We start from the raw sequence: 22,469 nt of genomic DNA on the forward strand, positions 1-22,469 counted from the left end.
TGAGTTCCATTTTGGACATGTCGAATGGGAGGTCCCTATGGGACATTTGTTCAGATGTTCAACTACCAAAATTAGTGATGTGAGACTAGAGTTCAGGAAAGAATTGAAGGAAAAACATTGAAATCTCAGAGTTATCTGTGTAGAATGATCACAGAAATTGTGAGAGCTGATGAGCTCACATTGAGAATATAAAGATGAGAAGAAGGTTGTTTTTTTTTTTTTTTTTTTTTTTGAGGGGAGAGCACATTCCACTTTATTTTGTATTATTTTTGTTGTTGAGTATTTTTTTAGTTATCTCCAACTCTTCATGACCCATTTGGGATTTTCTTGACAAAGATCTTGGAGTGATTTGCCTTGCCTTCTCCAGCTCATTTTACACAGGAGGAAACTGAGGCAGAGTTTAGTGATTGCCAAGGATCACCCAGCTAGTTAGCATCCAAGGCCAAATTTGAACTCAGAAAATTCAGCCTTCCTGATTTCAGGCCGGGTGTTCTATCCCTATTACCAACTAGCTGCTTTGTTATTTTATTAAAGTTTAATTAGCTATGTATTAATGGCTGTGTATAAGTTACTTCCTCCTAAAAAATAAACTTGAACTCCTTCTGAACTTCTTAAGCCTGAAGCTGTGAGTTCTTCTCAGGAATTTGTGGATAAATATTCTAATTTTTCTAAAGTTTCTAGCATATGAACCACGAATGCCCTGTTCTCCTTCAGAAATTACCATCCATGGGCATTCCAGAGGAATCACCACCTGGTGATAAACTGATATTATTTGGTATCAATGACTTTAGTTAGTGACCAATCAGAAGTGAGATATACCTATGTCATTGTCTATTTTTTTCCTCTGTATGACTATAAAAGAAGTTTCCTATCAACTGTATCCTTGGCTACTGTGGGGCCTTGGATCCCTTTTGTTGGCCATTGTCAGCCTTGCTAATAAATTGAACATGCTTAGAACTTCATTGCCTCAGTTTCACTTTAGTGCAGATTTTTTTTATCATGACAGGATTACTATCTAGCAAAGAATATTGAGAAAGGGCCATCAGAAAGGTAGAAAGAGAACAAGGAGAGACCTGTCACAAAAACTCAAGAAAGAAAGAAGAGCTAGGAGAAGAAAGTAATTAATAGTATATACAGAAATCAAGGAGATTTAAAACTCAGAAAGATTATCACATTTATTAATTAAAAGATGATTATATAGCATCCCATTGAATACCCAGAATACTATTTTATGTTTAAGGATTTGAGATAGCATCTACTTAAATCCTCATGAGTCCCAACCAAAGCACTAATTTTTAACTAAAAATGATATTATTAGTTCAATGTAAAAGACATTTAATTAAATGAGCAAAAAAAATATTCTTTCAGGCAAACAAAGTATGCTCTTCCACTGGTTACCATACCATCAGTGGTGAAATGGATATGTGTAGAGAATGTGTGACCAGAAAACAGGTATAGAGATAAGTCTTTAGGGATAGATATATATGGCAAAAGCATATTGTGACCAGAACAACTCACATCCCTACAGCTATAGAACCTTCAAAGCCCTCCAATGATGTAATCATATTTTTTGGTATTTGTTGAGCTATCTTTGCTGGGTGAATTATGTCTCTGCTAAGTATGGTATCTTTACTCTCTGCTGGGCATCTCTCTGGGTATTATGTAGCTGTTCACTGCTACATCTACTGGTCTTTAACCTCTTAAGGAGCTGTTTTGGCTCTTCCTGGTTTGGGTATTAGTACCATATTTGTATCATAGAAGGAATTTGGCAGGACTCCTTCTTTACCTATTTTCCCAAATAGTTTACATAGTATTGGAATTAATTGTTCTTTAAATGTTTGGTAGAATTCATTTGTGAATCCTGAGATTTTTTTCTTAGAGAGTTCATTAATGGCTTGTTCATTTTCTTTTTCTAAAATGGGACTATTTAATTTATTTCCTCTTTTGTTTATCTGGGCAATTTATATTTTTGTAAATATTCAGACATTTCAGTTAGATTGTTGAATTTGCTGTCATCCATTTGGGCAAAATAGTTCCTAATTATTGCTTTAATTTCTTTTTCATTGAAGGTAAGTTCACCCTTTTCATTTTTGATGCTGATGTCTTGTTTGTTTTTTTTTTTCTTTCAGTTTTCTAATCAAATTAACCAAAGGTTTTTCTATTTTATTGGTTTTTTCATAAAACCAATTCTTAGTTTTGTTAATTAGTTCAATAGTTTTTTTTAGTTTTAATTTTATTAATCTCTCTAAGATTTTCTAATTTGGTGTCTAATTGGGGGGTTTTAATTTGTCCTTTTTCTGGCTTTTTTTAATTGTATACCTAATCCATTGATTTCCTACATTTTATTCATGTAGCTATTTAGAGATATAAAATTTCCCCTAAGAACTGCTTTGGCTGCATCCTATAGGTTTTGGTATGTTGTCTCATTATCGTCATTCTCTTGGATGAAATTATGTATTGTCTCTGCTAAATATGGTGTCTTCACTCTCTAGTGGGGCATCTACTCTTGATTGCTAAATCTGCTGGTTTTTAATCTCTTAAAGAGTATGTGCTCTCTGCTACCAACTGCTGAGATTTAGCAGCTAGCAAACCTCTTCCTGGTAAGGGAGGGCTAAATTTCCATTTAGGTAGTCAACAAATGACTGCAAAATACTTCAGGCTAGGAAATGATACCAATTTGAGAACCCAGTAAACTATCTGATTTACAATTGGAGAGTTCTTTGTAACTCCTTCCAAATCCCTTAGTTTTGATTGCCTCCCCTGAAAGTATTTCAGGATTCCAATCAATGGAATCCTCTCACAAACTCAATGGCAGTATGGCAGGTAAAAGATGAAATGACTGAGGAAACAAAACTTCCAAGCATACAACATTAGGTGATCTAATTTCTATTTGGAAAAAAGATTAGGGACTTAACCAAATTGGAAGGGGGAGAGTAAATAGGTGCATTTCCCTGAAATCAGAAAAAGAGTGGTCCCACTCTCCTCAGATGTTTGTGAACAATCAAAAGAACATAGAAAAAATGCTAATTGATCAATATGAGACCAGATAAGACATAGGAGTTGCTTGAGATGTACAATTGTGAGAAAACTCCTTACATCTACCTTGGGGAATGACTGGGTTTCTACTTAGCAAAACCTAGGTTAAGGGTCTCTAAGCAACAGAAAGAGGTGGTCCAGTTTCCCAGCTATACAAGGTTAGGTTCAAATAATGCAATAAGGTTTTCTCTCAGTTCCGATAATGAAATAAAGTTGTTTTTTTCCCCACAAGACAGAATTGTAAACCCATAATTGAATAGAAAAGAAACTGACCTAGTTCCAGAATTAAGTCAGTATGGTTCTTTCACCACCACTTACTGCTCCAATCCTCTCAATTCCCTCCTTAGATGGGGTGATGATACTACCTTCAGATCCTGTTTTGCCATTTGATTTCCAGTCAAACCAAGTTGAGGGTGAGAACAAAAGGACTAGGTGAATATTAAAGACCCAATGGCTTCCACTTCTGTTTTTTATTCCTAATTTTATTATGCCAATCTGATCACAACAAAACCACTGACTTCAACCACCAATTGGTACCTTGGAGAGGGAAATTTCAATTCCAAAGCCAGATGCAAAGAGGCTAAAAAGTGATTGGGAGAGGAAATGGAAATGGAGAGCCTAACAATCAATCAATAAACATTTATTAAGCTCCTACTATGAAACACACGAGCTGATGGGGAGAAGGCCCACCTCTTTTATTAGGAGAAAATGTGGGATCATATTAAGGGATATGAAAGTGTAAAATAGAGAAGATAAAGGAACATCATACATATTTCCTACTTTTTAGAGATCAAGTAAATAAGCATTTATTAAATTTTTACTATGCGCCAGGCACTTTGCTAAGCAGGTGTTGCCCTATCCTGAGAGGAAGTGGAGCAATGTGGGAGACTCTGAGTTGGGGAAAAGCAGACAGGAACAAGATACACTGAGAATGGAGGATCACCAAGGTTTGACCACTCATTGACTAAGACCAAGGGAGGTATTTTCTTGAATTTTATTGTCTTTCTTCTCTAATGAGGAGAGAAGGTTTGGAACATTTTCTAGGAAAAAGGCAATGGAAAATCAATTAGGAAAGGATTAAAAGTCTCCCAACTCCCAAACCAGTGTTCTAGTCAGTAAGCAGCGCTGTCTCTTCTTTCCATTCGCCCAAGAATGGTTTGTCTCTGTTTTATATCCTCACAGTTCCATACCCTGGGGCTAGGACTTGTGTTCAACATGTCATACAGACTTAATAAGTACTGATTGACTGTCTGTTGGCCGAGACAAATAACCACTTCAGAGGGCGTCCAGAGGACACTGAGACAAAGAATGTCTCCTAAATGGAAGCTTCCCATTAAAGCTGGATGTTGCGGTTGGAGAACAGGAAGAAGGAATTGTGTCATAGGCTGCCATGAGTGTTTGGGTCTAGATTTGAAAAAATTGGAGTGGGAGGGATCCTTCTCCCCAATTAGAATGAGCACCAAGTCAGAACTGCACAATATTTTCAAGGAGATGCTGTTTGATTATTTTTAAGTGCATAATAATAAGACTAACCTTGTGTTGCCAAGTAGAGATCCTTAGGGAACTTGCTTTAATGAACAGGTAACAAGCTGTAATTAACTAGCTCAAGGAGGAGAGGGACCTGTCTTTATCTAAACTCTGTATGTCCCAGCTTAGGAAAGTGTTCTTCAGGGGAGGTACTTGATGTTTGTTGAATAAATTAGCCCAACTGGGTTAATGATTATCCAAATTTCAGATCAGATTGGGTCTGAAAATGGTTTGTTCCTTTAAGTGGCTTAAAACCACTTAAGCTTTCAATTTCTTTTATGATATTAATTTGTGAAGGCAAATTTCCTTCAAACATAAAACTTCAATCCAGACTCAGTCTTGATTATTAGAGTTAGAGACTAAACCTGGAATTTCATTGATATAAGAAACTCTCATGTGAGGAAATTCCTTTAACCCATGCAGGTTGCCACCTTCTCTACAATTAATGGTCTTAGAAATTTCCTAGGATGCTAAAAAGTTAAGTGACACTCAGGATCATACAGCCAGTAGTTATCAGAATTAAGACATGAACCTCTCTTTACATTATTTTGTCCTATTTGGGGTTTTCTATGCAGAAATACTGAAATGGTTTCCCATTTCCTTCTCCAGCTCATTTTACAGATAAGGAAACTGAAGCAAAAAGGTTGTGAAGTTACTTGCCCAAGATCACACAGCTCTTAAGTGAATGAGGCCAGATTTGAACTCAGGAAGATGAGTCTTTTATTTTATTATTACAGCTCATGAATTCCCAAAGTCCAATTCAATAAGGTTTGGGCTAGATAGATAGATAGATAATTTTTATTATGAACGTAACAAACATTAGTAAACATAACATAAAGAAGACTAGAAAAAGAGGATTATATATGAAACTGTGAACTTGTTCCATATAATTCTTTTAAAATTTGCATTTAAATTTAATACAAAAATATGTACATTGCCCTTGTATGTGTGTCCCCATCCAAATGTTCTTCTGCTTTCTGTGAATTTTTAAAAAATGCTTCATACATGCTCTTTTCTTTGAGCTCAAGATTCATGAATTTTCCTGGTTTTCCTTGCTGCTGTTAGTTGTCAAAGTTGTCAAAGGAAGGAAGAGAAAGTGAAGGGATCGAGTCCAACACCACCTTTCACATCACTGGCCCCTTCAAGCACTCCTGCACAGGCCCACACAGCTCAGGAGCAGCAACCAGCCTTCTTCACCTCCTTCTTCTCCAGCTTCACCACACTATGTTTCATTTTGGTGTCCTGTTCTTGCATTGCCCTGTGAGGTAACCCAAGTAGCATGAGTGAGAAAGTGAGGGAGGCCTTTGGATCTGCAGGCCTTGAATTTAGGATCCTAAATTCCTGGAGCTGTAAGAAAGATCAGCTGAGCCAACCCCCTACTTAAAACTTGATTCCCTCTGAAACATCCTTTCACAAGTAACCATTCCCACCAGAGCTGCTCTGTTTCACACATGTGACCATATGACACTATCTATTATACCTATTCATATTTCATGCCCATGAAGATAGAGACTCTCAACTATTTTCTATGTTGTTGTTCAATCATTTTAATCTTGTCTGATTCTTCCTGACCCCATTTGGGGTTTTCTTGGCAAAGATATTGGAGTGCTTTGCCATTTCCTTCTCCAGCTCATTTTACAGATGAGGAAACTGAGGCAAGCAGAGTGAAGTGACTTCTCCAAAGTCACACAGCTAGTAAGCATCCAAGGCCAGATTTGAATTCAGATTCTCTTGACTCCAGGCCCAGTGTTCTATCCACTGTGACACCTCATTGCTCCAACTATTTCCTATATTATAAAGTATAAATTCCTTGAAGGACAGAGTAGATGAGCCCAAAAATAAAACAATGACTTTGGAGTCAGAGGACCATAATGCAAACCTATATTCCTTATTCCCTGTGTGACTTTCAGCAAGTAGGGAAGGAGCAGTGGAAGGCCCAGTGGATAGAGCAATAGTCCTGAAGTCAGGAGGACCAGAGTTCAAATCCAGTATCAAACATTTAATGCTTCTTAGCTGTGTGACCCTGAGCAATTCATTTAACCCAAATTGCCTCACCAAAATAAAGTAAATGAAATAAAATTAGTTGTACCAGATGACAACTAGGTCTGGACACTTAAAGACTTTTACAACTGGACATTATTCTACTTTCTAGGATGATTATTTGCCTTTATGGACTTTCCAGTACAGGTAGCCTTTTCTCCTGCTCATTCATTTCACTCCATCTCCTATCTACATTAGTGGTCCTCTTTCATCTATTGAGCAATTTGTATTTATTTTTCATGTAATTATTTGCATGCATGTTCTCTTTCCCCATGGAATGTAAGCTCCTTGAGGACAGAGACTATTTCACTTTTGTTTCTAAACAGTAACCTGAACAGAATTAGTGCTTAATAAATGCTTGTTGATTGATTATCTAAACTTTGTAACTTCCCCAGGACCTGACATTGTGCTCTGCATATAGTAAACCTTGACTAGAATTCAGCAGTATTGAATGAATGAATCTTTGAAGTTATTGACCTGATGATAATTGAGCCCATTCCACTTTGGAACAACTCAAATTATTAATGAATTCTTCCTTTCACTGAACCAAAATTTCACTCTGCAACTTCTACCTGTGCTTTCTTCCTCTACTCACTGGAGTCACATAGAAGATCTCCTATCCAGGGATGTGCTGAAGCCTAATCAAAATTGAGCAGTTAAATCTTCAGTGTGAGGATTTATACCTCATAAATTAGTAAATCTTACAAATCAGGGATCAATTTACTGTCTTGATTATTGTCTAGAGTTAAGAAAGGGATGGGAAAATATTAATGATTTAGAATAAGCTTAAAAGTACATTATATATACATTTTTCCTCCCAGAGCTGCTTGTAAAACATTTACCACCATCCCCCCACTTTGACCTCTTCGAATAAATGACCACTCATCTTTCCCTACAACTTTCTCTTTTCTAACTAAATATTTCTGGTTCCTTACATTTATTTTTATATAGTATGGTCTCCATTTCCTGCCTTTTTCTGGAAACTTCGATGCCCCATGCCAGTGCTAGATCCTAGTACTTCCTCATTTGTGACATCAGAATTGAAATATCAACAAGATAGTTCAGAACCACCCCCATAGCCTTCAGTAGCCTTGATAAACTGCTTGAGTGTAGGATACAAATACTCCCCATATCTATTGGGAAAAGAGGCAGAGAGCTGGTGAAACTTATTGGGTCAAGGTCAAGTGAGGTCTCTCTGAAGGATCCCTGTCATTTTTTCTTTTTTTGATCTAAAGAGCTATTACATCCAAATCTTGGTAATCCTTGCTGGGCAATTGAAATCTGGTATAATAAATTTACCCCTCCCCTATAATCTTGTCCTTATTTCAGCATCTCATTTTAAATCCTTTAGTCCTTCATTTGGGCAAATTAAAATTAGCCTTAATAAAGACCTATAGCTTTATGCGTAACTGCCCTGTCTTTAGTCTTCTGTGAAAATCTCATTTCAATCCCTAAATTGCTGCCATAGACTTGGACACCTACAATCTTCTTCACTCTCCTCCAAATGTACTCCTAGTTGTCTCCTAACATGAGAGCTGATCTTTTTTGAGGAAGTGAGATGGCAAAACTTTCTCTGGGTTTTTCAGCAGCTTAATTAAGGCAGGATAGATTGAGCAGCTACCAAAAATCAGGGAGACCTGAGTTCAAATGTTACTTCAGCTACTCACTACTTGTGCAACGATGAACAAACTTCTCTGAACCTTCCTTTTTTCATCTGGAAAATAAGACAGAAGTGGGGTGGAGGGGGGAAGATGGACTCAATGACCTGTAAGGTCCCTTTCAGCTCTTAAATCTATAATCCTATGAATAAGATGAGCTGTATGACACCAGATAAGTCATTTCTCTCCTCTGAACCTTAGTATCTCCATTTCCTCATCTATAAAATGAGGGCTTGTTTATAGTATGTTATATAAAACAATTAAAACTGAATTTATAATTTTTTAAAGGAATGAGGAGAAATAGTTCATGGAAGAGCAGATGGGTAATCAGAACTAGTGAGATAAAGTAAGAAATGAAAGAAAAAGTAAAGTGGTGATTTAGTAGAATGTGAGAAAGAAAACTGATAGAGAAGTGCCCCAGGGATCTGTCCTTGGTACTGTACAGTTCAACATTTTCCCACTAGCTTGGAGGAAGGGTTACAGAGCATATTTATCAGCTGTGTAGATGACATTGAGCTGGGAGGGATAGTTATCACACCAGATGATAGATGTAAGATTTGAAAAGGTCTTGGCAGGCTAAAGTGATAGTCTGAATCTAAGGAGATGACATTTAAGAATGGTGGATTTTACAGGGGAAAAAATCAGAAGTATAAAATAGATTTTATGAAAAAGACTCAGGGTTTTAATGGACTGCAAGCTCAAGAGGAGTAAGTATTGTAACAAAGCAGTCCAAGAAAGCCAATATAATATCAAGATTAAAAAGCTGGATAGGGTCCTCCAACTTAATCGTAGCCTGCTTGGGGGGAGGGGAGGATGAAAGGGGAAAAAAAGAATAAAATAAAAAGTACACAGCAGAGAACAAAATAATAACCTAGAAGGAAGCAGAGATGGATAAATATAATCTCTTCTATTATTATATATGTTTTCTTGAAATGGAAGTTTATTGTTACATATTTTGAATCCTCCCTGATGTTCTGCTGGACACATGACAATCTCTTGTTTTGTTTTTATTTTCCTTTTATTTCTTTTTCTATTTTTTTATTTTGAAAATATATGATTCCATGATCCTATGATTTTTTTAAACTGGAGATATTTAACATGGAGAAGAGAAAGAGGAACAAGATACCTGTTTTCAAGTAATCAAAGAGCTTTATTATGGGGGAAGGAGGTGTCAGGATTGTCCCTAAACTAGGAGCAATGGGTAGAAATTACAAGAAGGCAGATTTTTTTTCATGTTAACTATTTGTTTTTGTTCAGTCATTTCAAGTGTGTCCAACTCTTTGTGAGCCCACTTGAAGTTTTCTTGTCAAAAATACTGGAGTGGCTTGCCATTTCCTTCTTTAACTCACTTTACAGAGGAGGAAACTGAGGCAAATGGAATGAAGTGACTTGCCCAGGGTCACATAGTTAGTAAGTGTCCGAGGCCAGATTTGAATTCAGTTCTTCCTGACTCCAAGGTCAGCACCCTTACCCACTGCACCATTTAACTATTCATTATCTTTGTTGAGTCTCTAAATAACCTTATGAGGAGTAAGGGAAGGAAAAAAGCATTTATGCTTTGTCTATTATATGCCCGACACTGTGCTAAACATTTAAAAATACTTTCTCATTTGGTCCCCAGAACAACTCTAAGAGGTAGGTGCTATTATTATCTCCATTATATTATCTTCAAGTGAATTGTTTATAGTCACACAGCTGGTATGGCAGAATTTTAACAGTCCTCCTGACTTCAGATCTAGAGCTCTATTCACCATTGTACCATAGGCTATAGTTAGTATTCCAGGTACTATTATTTCCATTTTAAAGATGAGGAAGTTAAAACCTGCAGAAATTAAATTACTTCAACTGACAAATATTTAGTAAGCACCTACTATATACCAGGAACTGGGGTTACAGAACTGTCTCTTGTCTTCAAGAAGCTTTTACTCTACTAAATCCACTTATTGTGTATGTATATGTGTAAGCATACATATAAATGGAGACTTGGGAGAGCAACAGGTACTAACTAGAGGAATAAGGAAAGGATTCTGAAAGGATGTGGGCTTTGAACTGAAGGGAGATGCAGATTTCATGAAGCAGAGGGGAAGAAAGAGAGCATCCTAGGTATGAGGCAGTACCCAAGTGAAAGTGAAAAATAGCAGATGGAATGTCATGTAGGAAGAACAACAAGTAAGACAACCAAGCTGGAACAGAGAGTGAAGGTGGAGAAATCATGTTTAATCAAATAAGGAAAGAGAGAACAGAAACAGCTTGTGAGGAGTTTTAATGCCCCAAAAGAAAGATTTGTATTTTTACCTTAGAGGTAATAGGGAGCCATAAAAACTCAAGCAGGAAAGTAGAGCAATGAATAGTGCACCAGATCTGGGAATCAGGAAGATCTGAACTCAAATCCCACCTCAGATTCTTGACTAGATTGTGATCCTGAATCTTCCACTTAACCTTCCATGCCTCAGTTTCTTCAATTGTAAAATGAGGAAGATGGCCTCTAAGCTCTCTTTAGCCCTAAATCTATGAATCTATACTTAGATCTGTACTTTAGGAATATTGGTTTGTAAGAAGCTAATGAACATCATAAGAATTTGCACCTAAATTTTTATTTTCATTAAAATGGGATTATGTTTCACAACTTGAATTTTATAGAAATGTTTTACATAACTTCACATATGGTTTCTTAATTGTGGGTGGGAATAAGAACTAGAGAATAAAAATAAGAACAAGAATCTAAAACTCAAAAATTTTAAAAACAATGTAAAAATTGTTTTGAATGCAACTGGGGGAAAATAATAAATTAAATAAATCAGATACAGGGAAAAAAAGAAATTGCACCTAAGCCTTCCTGATTCCAACTACCACACTGTGTTCATTATTGCTCTTCGTTCTAGAGTCTCTTTTTATTTTGTTTTTTTTAATTACAGAGTCTCACCTAGGTCTTTGCCCCAATTTTTCTTGCCCTGCTCCTATTTCTTTCTTGCTTGTGTCCCTTGCTTGGAAGATGAGGCTAAATACTATTTGCTCTCAAAGGTATTACATTCTTCTGGAGGATACAAAAAATTAGGGCTCTAAAACACTACATAAATATAAAATGCTCTCTTAATAGCATTATAATCATAATGACTTGATAAATCCCCCCTTTAAATTCCCTCCAATTTACCAGAACCCCCAAACCTACCCTGTATAGAAGTGTTTAAACATACACACACACACACACACACACACACACACACACACACACAGAATATTAATACCAGGATCGGATCCTGAGATGTGGAAATTTGGGGACAGGTTATACTCACCTGGCTAAGGACATGATGGGCTCTAAGATGTTATGCCCTAAGACAGCACTGCATTCCCCAAAGATGACCCCAATTTCCTGCAAGGTCAAACAGAAACACAGGATAACCACAGTCTTGAGAACAAAGGCAGGCAATATCTGTTCTCAAGTGGTCAGCCTGCAAATAATTTTTAGAATGGGGGACTAGCTCTACAAGTAAGGAGAGGGAGAGGGGGAGGCTGTTACTATCATGTGACTTAGGCATGAAACATTTCTCCTTTTTTATGTCATGGTACCTGAAATCCCATCATTAGAGTTAGCTCTTTGCATTGAGACACTGACTCCAAAAGGTTCCTATTAAATATACATGCTACTTGGGAGAAGGAATAATTCCACCATAAAGAATCACCCAGAAAGGGGTTTATGGTATGGAATAAGAATAGGGAGAAATTTGGATCTAGGAAAGTGGATATGAGGCAAAGTTCGAAGCATAGGAGTAGAGGAAGTCCTGAAGGGAGACAAAATTATTATTGCACAGAATTCACTACACAAATATAAAATATCATAGGAATCTCAATATTGGTTCGATTTCTTTAGCTCTGGAGTTTGATACTATTTGCATCATTTAAAAATTTTTTCTATACTACTTCCATTCAAATAATTTTCTTCTTTAAAAAAATTTATTTATTTTTAATAATTCTCATTATCTTTAGTTTTTTTAATTTTCACTTTATATTTTTGTGTGTTTTTATTTTCTTCAACTTTTAAACTGTGATCTTGTAGTTTTCTTAGCTTTCCCAGATGGTTTCACTTCTTTTAATAGTTTGCTTCCTATTACTAGAACCAAATATAATCTCTTTTGTTTGGCATTAAAAGCCCTTCCCAAACTGGCTCCAGCCTATTTTCTCAAGCTTATGATATGTTGCTTCCCTTCACACATTCCCTGAGCAGATCAAACTATAGTTGTTTTTTTAACCATTTTTTTTCTCTTTTGTGTTTTCTATGGGATGTTTGAGGAGCCAGACTTACTCCTCTCATTCTGACATCCTGGATCCACTTTCACCCAGGTCATTTTATTAATCATCAAAATAAATCTAGTAGTTCTAGAATTGGGGAGGATTTCAGAGATCATATAGTCCAAGCTTCTTACTTTGTATGTGACAGGGGACTGGCCAATGAGAGATCAGTTCTCAGTCACACGTACAGTTTGTTCTGCCTGATGCAATTCCCCTAAGTGAATGTTTGAAAAGGCTGCTTTCACACATACATAATGAAAGATGCTGCTCTGTGGACAGGTATTTTTTAACCATTTCCTGTCTGGTTGCTTCATGGCAAAGAGAGGGGTCTTTTAACTGGTTGCTGAGACAAAACTTATGCACAGAAAAGGCACCAAATAGTCCAATAGACTTCTTTTTCTCCCTGGCTGCTTTTGAATGAGCTTGGGTCCTCTGGAACCTAGTGAGTATTTAACCTCCTAAGCAAACTGGTGTCTGGGATGGGGCAGCATCCTGTTTTCTTCTTTCCTTTAATACAGGACCTTATAAAATCTTGAAAGGTCAGGAGCCCATATCAGAAGCCAGTATCCCATTACTAATCATTATCTCTCATGCCTAGAAAGCTATCCCTCCTCAATTCTACCTACTGATTTTCCTGGCTTCCTTTAAATCTCTAAATCCCATGTTCTCCTGAAAGAATTTCTCAACATCTCTTAATTCTAGTATTTTCCCTCTGTTCATTATTTCCCACTTATCCTATTTATAGCTTGTTTTGAACTTTTTTGTAAGTTTATTGTCCACTCAGAATTTGTACCTGATCTGTGATAAAGCATTCTGAACTCATATAGTTCTGGTCAGACACATTGACATAGTGATGTTAATTTGGTCCTCTTTGAAAATGAAGGGCAACAACCAACTAACTGACCATTAGAATATTATTCCTATTCTTATTAGAATATGAGCAAGAACTGTCTTTTACCTGTTTTTGTATCACCAGCGCTTAACAGAGTGGCTGGCACATAATAGGCACTTAATAATTTTTTAATCAATTGATTGATATGGATAAAAAAAAAACTGAAAACCAGAGTACAGTAATTTACTAAAGGCTACACAGAGAGTTGATTAAAAACAACAGCAACCCAAATCTTAAGATTTTAAAACTATTATACTTTTACTATACCATACTTTCTCATTTTCCTCTCCTTGGTGCAGCTCTAACTGCCTGGGTCTCTGCAATGTGGCTTCTGTTAAGATTGCTTTTAGATTGCCATAATTAAGGGGTAGCTCTGCCTTCACCTCACAGGAACGGGCATGTATGAGAGGTCCACCAGGACATTTACCTTGGCCAGGAGCTGTCCAGCCTCTGTGGACACCAACCTCTCCTTCACACAGTCTATCTTGTTCCCAAGGAGGAGGATGACAACATCATCAGGTCCTCTTTCCTGCAATAAAGCACATATACTTTTGTAGAAAAGGAGCACAATTTCCTTTCCATCCCATGAACCTCAAAAGACTCTTTCTTTAAGGCTCCATTAAATGAATTCAAAGGGCAGAGTTGAGAAAGAAAAGGGACAAGTCCTGAGGGGCTAAAGATTAGGCAGAAATAGAGTAAAACTTAGTGTACCTAACCTGAGCATCCACTCTTACCTGCATGCTACCTTTTGCTCCAATCAGGGCTGTTTCTCAATTCTCCGTTTTCCAAATACACCAAGTTCTATCTACCTTCATTATCTTTACCAGGATTCTTGTTTACTTAGAGTTTTTAATTACCTTCAAGGCCCTCCTCGTCTAAGATCTCATTCTTTATGGCAGGTATAGGTAGAAAACATGGTGGATAGGAAACAGCTGGAAGTAAAGTGGGTGTCCCTCCACTGGGCAATAGCTGAACAACTTGTGGCCTATGAATGCATTGGAAGAGTATTTCCCTATGAGATGGATATGAAAAGTTCAGAGAAATTTGGCCAAATTTGTTTGAACTGATACAGAATGAAGGAGAATCAGGGAACAACTTATACAATGACCACAGTTATATGAAGGAAAACATCATTGAAACATTTCAGGACTCTGACCCACAATGATCAAGCATGAACTTCAGAATGCTGATGGACTTGGGATACAGAATAAGACTACATTTTCAGTCATGGCCAATGTGTTGATTTGTTTTGCTTGACCCTATTAATTTGTTACTTAAGGTTTCTAAGGGGATGGAATGGTTTTATTACTACCTTGTTAAATTTAATATGGACCTTAAGAAAAACAAATTATATGTAGCAGCAGCTTATAGTTTCATACACAATTCTCTTCTTTGTTCTTTGTATACAGAATGACTATGTTTATTGATATTTGCTAAATTCATCATTTAAAAAAGTTTTGTAAAGTGTTTTGTCTCTTTTAGAAACTATCTATACTCACTGCCTCCATTTTCTTTCTTCCTGATCACTTCTTAGCCCATTATAATCTAGCTCCTGAAACTGATTTCTTTAAGGTTACCAAAAGTCCTTTTTTGAAATCAATAGTATTTTATTTTTCCAAATATAGGTAAAGATAATTTTCAACATTCATTTTTGTAAGACGTTGTGTTCCAAATTTTTTTCTGCCTTCTTCCTTTAGCTCTTTCATCTACAAGATAGCAAGCAATCTGAACATATGATGTCCTACTAAAGACCTTTTAATGAATAAATCCAATTGCCTTTATTCAATTCATGTCTTTCTTAACCTCACTATTGACCATGTAGCTGCCTCTTCAGAGATTTTCCTTTCTCAGTTTTCATTACCCCACTCTCTTCTGATTCTCTTTCTCCCTTTCTGTCCACTCCTCCATTTTCTCTTCTGGGTCATAATCCAGGTCTAACCCTCTTAAAACATGGATGTCCCCCACGCCTCTGTCCTTGACCCTCTTCTCCTCATTCTCAATATTCTTCCTCTTGGTAATTATTTAGTTCCCATGAGTTTAATTAATATTTCATGGAGATGATTCCTAGCTCTTATTTCTCTCCTGTCCTATATTACCAACTGTTGGACAACTTCACTTTGTGATTCATAAACATCTCAAACTCAACATGTCCAAAACTTCTCCCCAAACTCACCATCACTTTTCTACTTCTCTTGAGAGCAGCATCATACTTTCAGTCAACAAGATTCACAAGTTGTGAACTCATCATCTCTTCCCACTAAATAGCCAATCAAGTCTCCACAACCCCATCTATCTCCTTCTCTCATGAGCACCATGCTAGTGCTTGCTTAGTCTAGTACAACAGCTTCCCAATTGAAACTAAAGCTTCTAGACTCTCCATTTCCAGACATTTTACTTTGTCCTCCCTCCCCTTATGCCCTCTACATTCCGAACTATTTATAGTTCATACATACATATTGTGATAGGTACCAGGAATACCAGTCCTTGCCCTCTGGGTGCTTCTTATTACTGGGAGAATATAACATATAAACACACACAAGTACATATGTATATCTATCTGTATGAGTATGTATATGTACATATGTGAGTGTACACAAGATCATATGAGTGGAGAAAGTGCACTAAGAACCAGAGGAATCAGGAAAAGCTTCCTGTAGGAGGTGGACTTGAAGCTGTTATACAACTATTTCATATGTAACTTTTTCATAACTATACCAACTGAATTATTTATAATTACCTGAACCAGGCATTCCATCTCCCAAACCTACGCCTGGATTATGCTACTTTTTGTTTCCGCCTCTTTAAAAGTCTTTGATCTGAGAGAGATAGCCAAATGACCAAAATGACTTTTAATAATAACCTGCTAATAAAGGGATTAAATTACTCAGAAAAATTCCCTAGTTCAAATTAGCTAGGGATCAAATGAGATAATATTTGTATAGCACTTATCATGGTATGTGGCACATAGCAGGTGCTTAATAAGTGCTTGTTTTCCTTTTGCTTCTCCTTCTTTATCCTGCCCTCCCCACCAGTTTCCTTTAAGAAAGCTGCTATTACTCTACTTTTTTCCTGAGTACGGATGACTAAATAGTGATCATGAAATGGATGTGTACATTCATGAAGAGAACTTTTAGAATATGAGAAATCAGGGACTCCTGGATCCCTTGGAGGGAGCTGACTAGTATCAGGGGATACTTATTTTTTTAGAAGAAGAATCTATTCCCTGGCCTGATTTGCCTATACCTATTTTGATGGCAACACTAATGAGTAAAAAAAAAGATAAAATGCTCATTCATTAATCCCACAAGCTGCTTCCTGTCATGATTGTTGCCTCAATTGTCTGGGGGAGTATAACAATAGTGAATGCTACTTTTAAGTGTTTCTGTCAGTGAATGCTGGTGAGAACCTTTTTGAGTCTGGGGATTCTTTTATACAAAGGAAATAAATACCTGGATTGGACTTAAAAACTCAACATAAATGTTGCCTCCTATAGGGAGCTTTTCCTGATTCCTCTGGCTGTTAATTTACTATCCCTACTCATATGATCATGTGTATACTCATATCATCATGTATACATACATATAGACATGCCTTATATATATATACATATGCATATATATATATATGTTTATATGTTATATTCTCTCAGTAGAATGGAGCATCCTGAGGGCAAGAACTGGTATGACTGGCACCTATCATTTCTCTGTATATAGTAGGTACTTAATAAATGCTTCTTGGATTGGATATACTAAGGTATATATTAAGTACTTAATAAATGCTTATTGGATTGGATCTTGAGTCAGGAAACTTGGTTTCTGATCCAAGCTCTGACCCTTACTACCTGGTCACCATGTGCAAATCACTTTATAAACACTATGAGCCCTAGTTTCTCAGATCTCTGCATGTTCATCTTCCCTACCAAACAATCATAGTACCATAATGAGAAAAGTGCTTGAGAAAGTAAAACCTTCCTTGATTACTCCAGCCCCACCAAAAATGTCTTTTTTTCCTCAACTCCAGTTTTGTTGTTTATGTCTGGCTCTTCGTGACCCCATGTCGGGTTTTCTTGGCAAAGATACTGAAAGTTTGCCATTTTCTTCTCTGGCTTATTTTACAGATGAGGAAACTGAGACAAACAGAGTCATACACCTAGAAACTATTTGAGGCCAGATTTGAACTTAGGTTTTCCTGATTCCAGACTTGCCACTTTATCCACTTAGTCACCTTGTGGTCCCTCAAAAAGAAAGGCAGCTCAGAACAAAGGCAGAGAGAAAGAGAGACAGAGACAGAGAGACAGAGACAGAAAGAGAGACAGAAAGACAGAAAGAGAGAGAGAGAGAGAGAGAGAGAGAGAGAGAGAGAGAGAGAGAGAAGTTCTAAGTTTAAAGTCATTAACTCTGGTTCAAGTCTCTTCTCCAACCCTCCTGAGCTATGTGAGCTTGTGGAATTCGTAACTGCTGAGCCATAAAATGGGATAGTGATACTTGCACTACCTACTTCATTGTGTAAATGTGAGGAAAGTACTTTGGAAGCTCTAAAGTGCTACTGAAATGTGAGGGCATTATCATTATATCTAGGGCTAATGTCAAATGGGAAAAAATCATGGGTGCACAGGAAGTAGTTTTTGTCCACTGTGTGGTTGTGGCTTCATAGTATTGGACCTGTTTCCTCCTCACTCACCCCTCCATATTTTTTTGGAGGACAGAGATACCCATCCCCTCTTTTGTCAAATCCATGCTCCTGTTAAGGAAAGAAAATGAACAGCAAATACACACCATGCTGGTCCCCTCCAGCCAGGACCCGCCCTGCAGCAACCCCTCTCACCTGGATGCAGTCCAGCCAGTAGCGCACATGGGTGAAGCTTCCTGGGCAGGTGACATCGTACATGAGCACAATGCCGTCGGCTTTTCTGAGGAACTGCTTGGTTATGCTGTGGTACCTACCAGGAGATTCCAAGTAAGACACGGGCTGCCTTAGGCAACCAAAAAACCTCAGCTCTGGGAGTTGGAAGGGCACACAAGAAGTCCTAATCAATTTAGCTGCCCACTGTTAGGCAAGCAAGTTGCCCCTGTGAGGATTCAGACCTAGAGAAGCTGTGACATATCAAAGGATAACAAGTAGGGGGGGAGCCTTAGATAGAACTATTCTAATTCCCTCATTTTACAAATGAAGGAACTAAGACCCAGAGAAGGGAAATGGCTTTGGCTGAGGTAGGACACTCTAGACTTTAGAAATTCCTCCTTCAGAGCATAGGATTTGGAATAAAAAATTCAGTTGTGTCCAACTTTTTATGGTTTTATTTGGAGTTTTCTTAACAAAAATACTGGAATGACTTGCCATTCCTTCTCCAGCTCATTTCACAGAGGAAGAAACTGAGGCAGAGTGAAGTGACTTGCCCAGGGTCACACAGCTAGGAAGTGTCTGATGCCAGATTTGAACTCAGGCAAGATGAGTCTTCTTAACTCCAGGTCTGGGTGCTTTATCCACTGTGAGGTTAATGAACCTTAGTTCAAATCCAACTTTTGCTACTTGAGTAATCCCAAGCAAGTCCCTCTTAGAAAACTTAGAAAACAAAATGGTTGCCATAGATGGCCTCTGCGGTCCCTTCCATCTGCAAATGTATGGTCTAGGAGGCTCAGAAGCCAGTGGCCAAGGTTAGCCCTTCTTGGGGGTCTTTTTCTGTGTATGTCCCGTTCTCCCAGATTGTATACTTGGAGTATTCCTTGTTCTTCTGTGCTTCCCTCCCTCCCCTCCTTCCCACCCCCCACCACTGAGCCCCCATCAGAGTTCCCAACCAGAATCTGACAATGAAGATTCATCATTACCTCTCCTGCCCGGCTGTGTCCCAGAGCTGCAGCGCAAACCATCTATTATCCACCATCAGGTTTTTGATCCGATAATCCATCCCTAGGATATGTTGGAGAGATGAGAGACAGGGCCCCATTCACTGGCTTTGAGTCAGTTTAAACTCTACCTCAGATGCTTATTCATGTGACCCTGTACAAGTGACTAAACTTTTTCCAACCTCAGTTGATTTCTCTGTAAAATGGGCATAATAATAGCAACTAACCTCACAGGAGCCTTGTGAAAATCAAATGATAATAAATGATTTCTAAAAACTCTTTGTTAATTTTAAAATCATATATAAATTAGAGTAATCAATATTATTATAACCAGATTTCAGTACCAGCATCACCCTGAGTGACCTTGCTTAGAATGTAATAATAACTCATCAATAAGCATTTAATAAGCACTTACTATGTGCCAGCCACCATGCAAGATGCTGAGAATACAAAGGCAGAAATGAGATAGTCCCTCTGTTGGAGGAGCTTACAAGGTAGAGAAGGGAGACAACCCACCTGCAAGCCATGCCCTCCCCCATCCCAGTGATCATATACTCCTCTCTGTCTCTGTCTGTGTGTGAGTCTCTCTCTCCACATTCACATATGCACAAGCAAGCACACAAAATATAGTTGCATATGTATGTATGAGTATGCACATCTACAGAAAATATGTGCATATTCAGGTATATACACAAAGAGATTCATGTATATATACCCACAACATCTATATACAAACCTATAATATGCATTAGTGTAAACAAACACAAATGCATTCATATGTTTGCATGTATATTTATAATATATACATAAATGTATATACACAAATCTATATGAATACATATATGTACATGTATAATATATGTGAATATACAGATATCTTGTGTACATACATGTATCTATATACAAATATAGCTATAGAATACATATGCAATATCTATATTTATAGAAGTAATACATTCAATATATATGTGAATAAGGTATTTATATATTATATACACACAATATTTGTGTATATGATGTATTATATGTATACAACTTTATATACACAAATATACTTATATCTGTGTATATATTACATATATGCACAAATATGTATGACACAAACATAAATATATTATATTTATATAAGTATATTTATATAGGTGTGCACATGTATATATACAACATGTGTGATATACATTTGATATACACATGAATATATATACACAAACCTATGTGCATACATATGTATTGCACAATATATGTGTGTATGTGGATATCATATACACGCGTGTATGCACAAAATATATTATATAATAATATACATGTTATATAAGACATATTATATATACACACAATATCCTTGTATAAAATGTATTATATATGCAAATATTTGCATATGTCCTTGCAAAATATATACGCAGATATGTACGAGATATACAACAATGCATACAAACACAAATGTATTTATGTGGGTGTGTACATGCACGTATGTGACATGTGTGCTGTACACATATAACATGCATATGGATGTATATGCACACAGATCAATGTATATGTGTGTGTACATATATGAGAGAGATAGAGACAGAGACAGACAGAGAGGAGAGGAAGGGAGAGCAGGTACTTATGTGCATTGGCAGAGAGTGTCCTTACCTCAAGTTCCCTATAGTCAGTGGAATTATAGATGGAGTCTAAACCCTGCCACCTCCCAAAAGACAAAACAAAAATAAAAACAAACTAAAAAAAGCTTTAAAGTTTACAAAGCATTTTCCTCAAAACAGCCTTGCAAGGGCATGTAATTCTTATTCCCATTTTATGAATAAGGAAAGTAAAGGTCTGAGAAGTTTACAAAGCATTTTCCTCAAAACAGCCTTGCAAGGGCATGTAATTCTTATTCCCATTTTATGAATAAGGAAAGTAAAAGCCTAAGAAGTGAAGTAACTATAGATTATCAGAGTTGTTTGATGACCATCTAATCCAATCTTTTCCCCAATTTGGCAGCTGAAGATCCAGAAAGAAGCAACTTGCGCAATGTCACCTGGCTAGTAAGTAAAAGATGTAAGACCCAGGATCAGAGCTCTCCCTCCAACACTGCCACTTCTTAGTCAAGTCACCGAGTGTAACTCACTTCTCTCTATCACTATCTCTAGCCCCTGTTCCCTACAGTTTGTGGAAGCAGGACTATTGGGTGACCTGTGACTTTTGACTCTCTGGGCTTGGTTCTTCATCTGTTAAATGAGGGCATTTGGCTAGATGCTCTTTCCAACCCTAAATTCTATGAGGAAGGGATAGAAGTTTGAGAGAGAAGGGTTTTGTGCTGCTTTCAAAGGTGTTAAGGATGAGCAAGGATCCTCCCTGAAGAACTGAATTTGAACTCCAGAGCTTCAGGGAACCTAAATGTAACCTTCATTTCTTTTGAGAGTCTCTTTGTGAGTGTGGAGAAAGAGACTCTCAAAACTTCACCCCCTCCCAAAAAAATGCTCAGAGCCTCTACTCATCCATACCAAAGAGGAATGTCAAGGATAAGGTCCTGACGGCAGAATTATGAAGCAGCCAAAGATTATCGTGGGATAACTACCTCCCACCTTTGCTCTTCTTTCCAGACCTCCCCATCACCAGATATGGGGCTAGAAGGGGCCTAGAATACATTTTATGCAACTTATTCCTTTTCTGGATGAGCAAAGTAAAAATGTCCAAGACCCCACAAGTAAAGCACTGGAAACCCATGAACATCTGACATATTTCCTTCACCCTAAGTGTTAGAGATTAACATGCCCCCTCCCAACCCAGTTCCTTGCTAGAGATATGCACATTTAAAGTAAAGAATGGAGAGAAGGTGACCTAAAACTTAACAGCTGAATTTATGCTTAACTTAAAGTCACAAATGGGTACTGGTGGACTTTCAGCAAGGTTCCGTCCTAAACACTGCGAAGCACTGCAAAGCCTTATCCCATTTGGAAGTGATGGTCCCAGCTAGAATCTACCCTGCTTTTGTTCAGTTATATTTTTATGTGGCTCTATTTCTAGGGTTCTGTTAATTCACAGTTTCAGTGTGCAGTCCTGAATTTCTGGCGTTGTAATACTAACAACTTGCTAACGATGGTACTTTTAGAACTACAAAGCACCTTTCCCTCAAAAGCCCTGGGAGAAGGTAGGTAGTGCAAGTATTTCAGAGATGAGAACATTGAAGCAAAAAATAAATAA

At 37.4% G+C, this 22,469-nt stretch overlaps 1 protein-coding gene across 4 annotated transcripts in view; it reads right to left on the bottom strand.

Annotated features, from left to right (window-relative positions):
* Nucleotides 1-5,275: 5,275 nt before the first annotated feature.
* The window catches only part of RAB44 (RAB44, member RAS oncogene family), a 66,690-nt gene continuing 49,496 nt past the window's right edge, over nucleotides 5,276-22,469 (bottom strand). For all 4 annotated transcript variants that reach the window (XM_031964969.1, XM_023502943.2, XM_031964970.1 and 1 more), the window contains 5 exons: nucleotides 19,266-19,347; nucleotides 18,265-18,379; nucleotides 13,868-13,969; nucleotides 11,555-11,631; nucleotides 5,276-5,821 (listed from right to left, as the gene is read on the bottom strand). In XM_031964969.1, coding sequence (XP_031820829.1) covers nucleotides 5,734-5,821; nucleotides 11,555-11,631; nucleotides 13,868-13,969; nucleotides 18,265-18,379; nucleotides 19,266-19,347 — 464 coding nt within the window. In that variant the 3' untranslated portion in view covers nucleotides 5,276-5,733. The remainder of the gene's footprint in view (nucleotides 5,822-11,554; nucleotides 11,632-13,867; nucleotides 13,970-18,264; nucleotides 18,380-19,265; nucleotides 19,348-22,469) is intronic.

Source organism: Sarcophilus harrisii, chromosome 4 (genome assembly GCF_902635505.1).
Source record: "Sarcophilus harrisii chromosome 4, mSarHar1.11, whole genome shotgun sequence".
Classification (NCBI taxonomy): domain Eukaryota; kingdom Metazoa; phylum Chordata; class Mammalia; order Dasyuromorphia; family Dasyuridae; genus Sarcophilus; species Sarcophilus harrisii.